This window comes from Pongo pygmaeus, chromosome 21 (assembly GCF_028885625.2).
Source record: "Pongo pygmaeus isolate AG05252 chromosome 21, NHGRI_mPonPyg2-v2.0_pri, whole genome shotgun sequence".
Taxonomy (NCBI): Eukaryota; Metazoa; Chordata; class Mammalia; order Primates; family Hominidae; genus Pongo; species Pongo pygmaeus.
This window is the reverse complement of record NC_072394.2, coordinates 33,496,325-33,506,729: the sequence shown is the minus strand read 5'-3', so window position 1 is coordinate 33,506,729 and position 10,405 is coordinate 33,496,325. Positions and strand designations below refer to the sequence as shown.

General features: G+C 41.6%; 1 protein-coding gene across 1 annotated transcript; it reads left to right on the top strand.

Annotated features, from left to right (window-relative positions):
- Positions 1-354: 354 nt before the first annotated feature.
- DEFB129 (defensin beta 129) lies at positions 355-3,007 on the top strand. The gene is made up of 2 exons (XM_054466853.1): positions 355-443; positions 2,399-3,007. The coding sequence occupies exons 1-2, from the start codon at positions 386-388 to the stop codon at positions 2,890-2,892; spliced, it is 552 nt and encodes a 183-aa protein (XP_054322828.1). The 5' UTR covers positions 355-385; the 3' UTR covers positions 2,893-3,007.
- The last annotated feature ends 7,398 nt before the right edge of the window (positions 3,008-10,405 follow it).

Here is a 10,405-nt window from a genome sequence, read left to right as displayed (position 1 = left end):
CTGAGGCAGGAGAATTGCCTGAACCTGGGAGGCGGAGGTTGCAGTGAGCCGAGATCACACCACTACACCCCAGCCTGGGTGACAGAGTGAGACTCCATCTCAAAAAAGCAAAAGAGAGACACGTGCAAAGGGCTTGCTCTTTCTTTCTTATCTTACCTATCTTATGTTTTCCTCCAGGATCAAGAGCAAGGAATTTGTTGCATAGAGGTGTTCAAGAAAGGGTGTTTTCAAACAGAGTCAGAAAAAACACAACTACTGCGAGCAGCATACAAACCTGCTTTGGCTGCACTTCACTGCTCATGGCATAAGGCCATGAAGAGGCCAATAAAGGCTGGAGCTCAGGAGCATCAACCCAGATCCAAGGCTTCCTCTCTGGCACCCAACCATGAAGCTCCTTTTTCCTGTCTTTGCCAGCCTCATGCTACAGTACCAGGTGAACACAGGTAATGTGGATTCCCAAGTTTAAGATGGGTAGATGAGAGGAACCAAGGATTTGGCTGCCCATGACAATGGAAACCCAAAGAGAGGTGGCTGAAAGATTAGCTGTTCAAAAAGATGGCTAAAGAGCTTACCTATTGTATCAGTCTTGCACTGATACATTCTCATAGGCCCCAACTGCCAGACTGTGTTCAGTGGGAATACCCAGGAAGCTACAGAGAAAGCAGGGTATTTTTTGTCTATTCAGAAACTATCCAAAATATAATGCTGCCTTCCTGCCCTGTATATGTCTATCATGCTAAGACTAAGCCCAGGTCTACCTCCTTTTAGCTCTATTTCTATCTTAAACGCTTCCTTTTTTTTTTTTTTTTTTTTAAGTCCTGGGGTGCTTGTGCAGGATGTGCGGTTTGTTACATAGGTAAATGTGTGTCATGGTTATTTGCTGCACCTACCAACCCATCGCCCAGGTATTAAGCCCAGGATGCATTAGCTATTTTTCCTGATGCTCTCCCTCCACCCAACAGGCCCCAGTGTGTGTTGTTCCCCTTCCTGTAAAACCACCTCTTGAAGCAAAGGTTCCTATCAGTTTGTGCTTGGTGTAGAAAGGAGGAAGTTATTCCCTCATGCTAAAAAAATAAAAAATAAATTTAAAAAACCCTTTCAAGATCCAGTAAACAGGCCTGTGTTCTCCATCTTGAATTCTTTCAGGTTTGCCAGAGCCTTTATCACTTCTCTCAGACTTTGTCTTCCTGAAAACCCCCAAACTACCATAAGGGCATCTAGGAATGCATTATAGCAAAAGGCCAAGCCAGGGGATTACCATTGTTTTTGGAAAAGAAAGGAGAAGCACTGAGATTGGTTTCAGAATACAAGAATCATCCAGCTATTTGAAAAAATTAGCAATGGGTTTTGGGGCAGGGAAAGTGGAAGTGTCAAAGATGCTTCTAATGTTTTTATCTTCTAATGTTTTTATCTTGGGACCCTAGGAAAAGGGTAGTACCATAAGCAAGTATGGCTGTGTCATCTTGGGTAAAGTCACTTAACCACTTTGAACTTCAATTTCACATGAGTATAATGGGGTTAATCAATGCAGCTGCTTCCAATATAAGAATTTTTCTGTTTTCCGTTTGATGAGAAAACAATGTGGAACTGTATGCAAATATGCTTTGAAAATTAGCAGATGCTACATAAATCTCTTGTAATTTATGGAAAATCACTGAGTTATTAAGATGAACAAGGGAGAAAAGCTTTCTTGATTCAGAAAAAAGAAAGATGAGACGTTAGGATGGAAAAGTCATTCAGCAGATAAAGATAAGATACTAAGCTGAGCAGCAAATTTAGAATTATAGATAACAATACAGAAGTTACCTTGGTGGATATGAGGTTAAGGCTAAGATAATTAATGAGACTTCTGAGAGATAGAGTGTCCAAAGAGGCTAGAAGAGATAGAACACCATGCTTCAGGAATCACAGATCTAGTGATTGTTGAGAAGAGAGAAGTCATGGGCTACTGAGTTTGGCGAAAAGATAAGACTCCTGAAAATTCTACTGATTCTCTTTTAAACTTCTTTCTTAAATTAGTTTTATAATGGACTTGGCTCTCATTGGTATTTCCCAAGATTATGGAGATGGGATAGTGATGTCCGAAAAGTACCTAAGATGCTAAGTTGAAGGTCTAAAATTCTATCCTAAAAGCAAATAATTACTCTATCCTCTATGTGCCCTTTGCTTCTTAAAGTTACTCAAGGAAGGCAGACTAAACAGGAAATTTATTTTGGATTCAAGAGGGGCATAGAGACTCTCTTGGCCTGCCCATTTGCCTTCATCAACATTCCTAAACACTGGGCTTAAAATGTACTATGAGTAAACTCTCTCTTAGTCTATCCATCTCCCACTAGCAGTTTTAACATCATCTCTAGTTATTAACCTTGGCTCAATGGCTTTCTCTTTTTTTATACAGAATTTATTGGCTTGAGACGCTGTTTAATGGGTTTTGGGAGATGCAGGGATCACTGCAATGTGGATGAAAAAGAGATACAGAAATGCAAGATGAAAAAATGTTGTGTTGGACCAAAAGTGGTTAAATTGATTAAAAACTACCTGCAATATGGAATACCCAATGTACTTAATGAAGACGTCCAAGAAACGCTAAAACCTGCCAAGAATTCTAGTGCTGTTATACAAAGAAAACATATTTTATCTGTTCTCCCCCAAATCAAAAGCACTAGCTTTTTTGCTAATACCAACTTTGTCATCATTCCAAATGCCACCCCTATGAACTCTGCCACCATCAGCACCATGACCCCAGGACAGATCACATACACTGCTACTTCTACCAAGAGCAACACCAAAGAAAGCAGAGATTCTGCCACTGCCTCCCCACCACCAGCACCACCTCCACCAAACATACTGCCAACACCATCACTGGAGCTAGAGAAAGCAGAAGAGCAGTAATGTGGATCTTTCCCTTAAAACTCCAAGTTCCTCTCTATTTTTGCTATCTGTAAAATGACATAGAACTGTTTCCTCTGTCATCAGTCATTCAATAAACACTGTTTGAGCACCCACAGTTTATGTAATGTTATCATTCTCACAAGAGCCTCACAGAGGGGGTAGAGCTAGGGAGGGATGGAATTGTTTAAGTTTAGATGCCCAGGAGAAAGTAAGCCTCAGGAAGGTGACTACAGCATCGAGTTTGTCCCATGCATGGCCTAGATTAGGCCTCTGTAGCAAGCATTTATGTCTCTCATATGGTGTGTTTTTTCCTGGAGCAACAGTAAGGAAAGCATCAGGAGATGTATTTTCTTTTCTCATATATTTGGGAGGAAAGGCCCAAATGCAAAATAGAATATGTAGAAATCAGAAAAAGGTTAAATTAATTGTAATAATATGTTTTTGTTTCGTTTTGTTTTGAGACAGAGTCTCACTCAGTTGCCCAGGCTGGAGTGCAGTGGTATGATCTCAGCTCACTGCAACTCCACCTCCCGGGTTCAAGCAATTCTCCTGCCTCAGCCTCCTGAGTAACTGAGATTACAGGCGCACACCATTCACACCCAGCTAATTTTTGTATTTTTAGTAGAGACGGGGTTTCACCATGTTGGTCAGGCTGGTCTCGAACTCCTGACCTCGTGATCCGCCCGCCTCGGTCTCCCAAAATGCTGGGATTACAGGCATAAGCCACCACACCCGACCAATAATATGTTTTATTGAATGCAATATATCCAAAACATGATTATGTTGACATGTAATCAATGTAAAAATTATTTATGAGAGAGTTTACCTTTTTTGGACTACATCTTTGAAATCTCGTATGTGTAATTACACATAGAGCACATTTCTATTCATACTAGCCACATCTCAAGTGCTCATAGTCATATATGAATAGAGGATTTCATAGCATATTGAACAGCACAAGGCTAGAGAGTTTTAGGGCACAAGTAATTATAGTGACTCTTAGGCAAAGGGGATGCTGCTAATCCAGAGGAGACAGGCATATTTCTGAGGGCTGTGGCATGTAATTTAAGAGTATAGAAATTCAGGTCTGATATGCCTGGACTAGCATCCTAGATTCTGGCACTTTTTAGCTATGTGGTCTTGAACAAATCATTTATCCACACATAAGCATCAGTTTATTTATTCATAAAACGGAGATGTGAACATTTTATTATATCCCAGAAATCAGCAATCTCAGATCACACTTCCTCTTATTGCCCAAATTGCAATGGCACAGACACCTATTCTAGTTTTTTAACAGCTTTATTGAAGCATAATTGATATACAGAGACTTGAACATATTTAATGTGAATAATGGCATGAGTCTGGGCGTATGCAAAATCCTGTGATACTATCACCACAATCAAGGTGATAGACGTATACATCACCTCCCAAGGTAACATGACCATATATGTAGAAAACCCTAAAAACTTCACAAACACACACACAAAAATGTAGAACTAAGAAATAAATTCAAAAAAGTCAACATACAAATATCAGTGGCATTTCTATACACTTAACAATGAACCATTCCAAAAGAAAATCAAGGAAACAATCTATTTACAAAAGCAACAAAAAGAATAACATAGGAATAAACTTAACCAAAGAAGTGAAAGAGGTACATTAAAAACTTAAAAATATTGATGAAAAAATCAAAGGAAACACAAATAAATGGAAAGATATTCCATGTTCAGGTATTGAAAGACTTAATATTGTTAAACTGTTCATTCTATCTAAAGCAATCTACAGATACAATACATCTCCCCCCTTCCAAAGCCCAGTGGCATTTTTTACAGAAATGAAAAAAACAATCCCAAAATTCACAGGGTACCATAAAAGACCCAGAATAGCAAAATCAATCTTGAGTAAAAAGAACAAAGCTGAAGGCATCACACTTTCTGATTTCAAAATATATTACAAAGGTATAGTAATTAGGCCAGGCGCGGGGGCTCACACCTGTAATCCAGCACTTTGGGAGGCCAAGGCAGGCGGATCATGAGGTCAGGATATCGAGACCATCCTGGCTAACACGGTGAAACCCTGACTCTACTAAAAATACAAAACCAAAAAATAGCCGAGCATGGTGGCGGGCGCCTGTAGTCCCAGCTACTCGGGAGGCTGAGGCAGGAGAATGGCGTGAACCCGGGAGGCGGAGCTTGCAGTGAGCCGAGATCGCGCCACTGCATTCCAGTCTGGGTGACAGAGCAAGACTCCGTTTCAGAAAAATAAATAAATAAATAAATAAATAGATGGTGTTGGGAAAACTGGCTACCCACATGCAGAAGAATGAAATTGGATCCTTATCTCACCCCATATAAAAGAAATCAACTCAAAATGGATTAACGACTTAAACATAAGACGTAAAACTGTAAAACTACTAGAAGAAAACACAGCACTTTTCTGTATTTAAGCTCCATGACATTGTTCTGGGCAATGATTTCTTGCATATGACCCCAAAGCACAGGCAACAAAAGTGAAAATAGATAACTGCATCCAGATTTTTTAACATATTCTTCTCTGCTGCATATCACCTACCTCCATTCAAAGATCACCTTTCCGTATCCTACTCATTTTTTAATACAGTGTCACTCTAAGAAAGACAAAGATTTTTCATGATGCCCCCCAGTGATTCTAGAATATAACTTTAAAAAATATTTTCCTGGAAGTTTTTACACAACAGAAAGGAGTTGCAATACAAAGCATAAGTTTAACACCTGCTAGATATGTGTTCTCTGAGGAACCCCAAGCCTACCTGATGGGTGTCAGATTCTCTCCCTGCTACAGCTATTTGTCAAACTCTTGAAAGTCCAGCTTTCCTTCCCATGGAAGCAAACTTCCCACGGAATGCTCTCTTCCGTGTTTACCCACAGAAAGGAGAGAAAGGTTCTTTCTCACACAAGTCTAAGGCCTTCCTCTAAGTCACCTTTTCCTGTCATAGAACTCACCCAGCACTTCTCAGGATAAATGATACTGGAGAATATGAGTTTGCTTCAGGGAAATCCTGTACCCACTGTGAAAAATATGGTAACTCTCCAATATCAGTTCTCCCCTTTTGCTACGTAATAGAACCCTCCAAATATTAGGTTGACACAAAGCCAACCAGAGAAAAGGCTGAATTTCCCATCTAGAACTGGTCATTCTTCAATTCAGACCAGCCATAACTGGACACTTTTGCAATTATTCATTAATATTCTTGGTGAAAACCTCAGAGTTTCCATTTTGCCAAAGTTTCCAAAGGAAAAGAGGGCCTTTTTCTAAGCCCTGAGAGCCCCTCAGTGATAGTAAGTTCTCCCTTGGAATTCACCCTGGCATACCTCGGTGCTACCCCAGATCCTGTCCCTCAGGGGCTATGAGATTAGGTTTCATGGCCGAATGTGATGGTTCATGCCTTTAATCCCAACACTTTGGGAGGCTGAGGCAGGAGGATCACTTGAGCCCAGGAGTTTGAGACCAGTCTGGGCAACATCATGAGACCCTGTCTATTTAAAAAATAAAAATTAACCAGGTGTCATGGTATATAACTCCAGTCCCTGCTACTCTGGGGCAGGGGGTGTGGGGGCTGAGGAGGGAGGATTGCTTGAGCCCAGAAGGTTGAGGCTGCAGTGAGCTGTGGTCGTACCACTGCACTCCAGCCTGGGCAACAGAGCAAGACCCTGCCTTTTAAAGAAAAAGAGAAAGGAGGTTGGGCGTGGTGGCTCATGCCTGTAATCCCACCACTTTGGGAAGCGGAGGCAGGTGGATCACCTGAGGTCAGGAGTTCGAGACCAGACTGGACAACATGGTGAAACCCCATTTCTACTAAAAATACATAAATTAGCTGGGTGTGGTGGCAGGCACCTGCAATCCCAGCTACTCAGGAGGCTGAGGCAGGAGAATTGCTTGAACCTGAGAGACGAAGGTTGCAGTGAGCCGAGATTGTGCCACTGCACTCCAGTCTGGGTGACAAAAGCAAAACTCCGTCTCTAAATAAATAAATAAAAATATAAAAAAAGAGAGAGAGTGAGATTAGGATTCACCCTGGCCATCCCAGGTCCTGCCACTCCAGGTCCTGCCACTCAGGGACTGTGTGACTCTAAATTTTTTTTAACTTCTCAGAGCCAATATTAGAACCCAATCTGATCAAATTAGAAACCTATGAACATTCCACTTACTAGCAGTGCATTCATGGAGCACTTCACAGGGAGTCACCAAAGTATCAATCAATAAATAAACTACTACCCTACCCTGAACTATTAGGTTGGTGCAAAGTAATCGCAGTTTTTGCATTGTTGGAATTTGCTGTTTGATATTAGAATGCGTTCTTAAATAAATGTGGTTATGTTATACTTTTTTTTTTTTCGAGATGGAGTTTCACTCTTGTTGCCCAGGCTGGAGTGCAATGGTGCGATCTTGGCTCACTGTAACCTCCTCCTCCCGGGTTCAAGCTATTCTCCTGCCTCAGCCTCCCTAGTAGCTGGGATTACAGGCCTGTGCCACCATGACCAACTAATTTTGTATTTTTAGTAGGGACGGGGTTTCTCCATGTTGATCAGGCTGGTCTCTAACTCCTGACCTCAGGTGATGCACCCGCCTCAGCCTCCCAAAGTGCTGGGATTACAGGCGTGAGTCACTGCTCCCGGCCTCTACATCATTTTAATAGGCATTTCTCACTTTATGTTTTTTTGCTAATGACTTATTACTTGCTGTTGATTTTATGTTTATTTTAGACTGTGGAAATGATGTCAGACAAAAAGAAAATTCAAGCGATTTTCTTATTCAAGTTCAAAATGGGTCGTAAAGCAGCAGAGACAACTTGCAACATCGACTACGCATCTGGTCCAGGAACTGCTAACGAATGTAAAGTGCAGTTGTGGTTCAAAAAGTTTTGCAAAGAAGAGGAGAACCTCGAAGATGAGGAATGTAGTGGCCGGCCATTGGAAGTTGACAACAACCAATTGAGAGCAATCATTAAAGCTGATCCTCTTACAACTACACAAGAAGTTGCTGAAGAACTCAACCTTGACCATTCTATGGTCGTTTGGCATTTGAAGCAAATTGGAAAGATGAAAAAGCTCGATAAGTGGCTGCCTCATGAGCTGAGCAAAAATCAAATCATCATTTTGAAGTGTCGTCATCTCTTATTCTACGCAACAATGAACCATTTCTCAATTGGATTGGGACATGGCAACGAAAAGTGGATTTTATATGACAACCGGCGACGAGCAGCTCAGTGGTTGGACGAAGAAGAAGCTGCAAAGCACTTCTCAAAGCCAAATTTGCACCAAAAAAAAAGGTCATGGTCACTGTTTGGCACTGTGATCCACTACAGCTTTCTGAATCCTGGCGAAACCATTACCTCTGATAAGCATGCTCAGAAAATGAGACGGAAATGAGATGCACTGAAAACTGCAATGCCTGCAGCCAGCATTGGTCGACAGACAGGGCCCAATTCTTCACAAGTCCTGACCTCATGTCGCACAACCGACACTTCAAAAGTTGAATGAATTGGGCTACGAAGTTTTGCCTCATCCGCCATATTCACCTGACCTCTCACCAACCGACTACCACTTCTTCCAACTTTTTGCAGGAAAAATGTTTCCACGATCAGCAGGATGCCTGCTTCCAAGGGTTTGTTGAATCCCAAAGCACGGATTTTTACACTACAGGAATAAACAAATTTATTCCTCGTTGGCAAAAATGTGTTGATTGTAATGGTTCCTAATTTGAGTAATCAAGATGTGTTTGAGCCTAGTTATAGTGATTTAAAATTCACAGTCTGAAATTGCAATTACTTTTGCACCAACCTAATATGTATGCAGGTGAATTCTGTCTGCTTTTGCTAAGCAGTGAGGTGATCCCGTGCTTAATGATGTTGCTGCAAGCATGACAGCGGATAGAAGGGGGAAGGGCCAGTGATGAAGATAACTATTAGAGAGGGAATCCCAATTGATTAGAAGACCATCCCTAATTAACTACATCACTTCTAAAGGCCTGATTTCCAGTCCAGAACTACTTTGAAAATGTTGTTTATGAACTCAAATTGTTAGTTGTAAAAATTATAAAATGAAAGACTATTATAAGCATATATAAAATAAGTTAGCCTATAAATAACATAAGATGATGAAGAGAAGAGCACTAAATAAAACCATAAATTAAAAGCTGGGAGCTTGGTAATGTCCAGAAAAAAATATATATTTATTTTAACAAAGCAAAGGCCTTTTGTTAGTACATGAGACCCAGAATGCTGTAAGGAATGTGCTGGGCTCTAGAGGGCAGGGCAGGCACACAGCAGCTGGCACTGCTTGTCCAGACTCCTGCCTGGACAAGTTGAATTAGAAAAATCCAAGCAAGAAACAGTGCCAATACTGGCTTCCCTGCTCTCTACTCATCTGCTTAGAGAGCTGCATACTAGTTTGGCCTGTCCTGCACCCATAGAGGACAATAGGTTATCTACTTCCTTTACCACTAAGTGAGCCAAGGGGCTGAACTGTGTTCCCCTCAAAATTCATATGCTAAAGCCATAACCCACAATGCCACTGTATTTGGAGGTAAAGCTTTTAAAGAGGTAATTAAGGTTAAATGAGGTCATATGAGTAGGATCCTATCCAACATAATTGGTATCTTTACGAGAAGAGGAAAAGATACCAAGGATATGCATACACAAAGAAAAGGTCATGTTAGGGCACAGCAAGAGGTCAGCCATCTGCAAGCCAAGGAAGGAGGTCTCAGGAGAAACCAAACCTGCCAGCACCTTGATCTTGGACTTCTAGTCTTCAGGACTGAGAGAAAATGAGTATCTGCTGTTTAAGCCACACAGGCTGTGGTATTCTGCGATAGCAGCCCTAGACTAACACAGGCCATAAAAAAGATAATATCCTTTCTTCCTTCTTTCTGAGCTCTGGGTAAATGGAGGTCGGATAAAGCCAGGTGTGATGGCACATGCCTGTATTACCTGCTACTCAGGAGGCTGAGACAGGAGGATTGCTTGAGCCCAGTAGTTCTAGGCTGTAGTACACTGTGATTATATCTGTAAATAGCCATTGCACACCAGCCTGGGCAACATAGTGAGACCCTGTCCCCTCCCCAACCAAAAAAAAAAAAAAAGAAAGGAGGAGGGGGAGGAATGAGGTAGGAACAATAGGAACAATAGATGTTCCTCCCGAGTAGCTGGGATTACAGGCACCCACCACCATGCCTGACTGATTTTTGTATTTTTAGTAGAGATGGGGTTTCACCATGTTGGCCAGGCTGGTCTCAAACACCTGACATCAGGTGATCCACCCGCCTCAGCCTTCCAAAGTGCTGGGATTACAGGCATGAGCCACTGTGCCCAGCCAACAGATGCCTCTTGAAACACCCTGAGCCTCTGCCTTTATTCTAAATTTGTCAGTCACAGGCCCAGGGGAAAGCTGAGCAACTTCAATAGGGTTTTTAACTCAAATCTAAGACAGAAGTTTATATAAAGTTGTAGTCAGACTCGGCTGTGTTAAGAAAG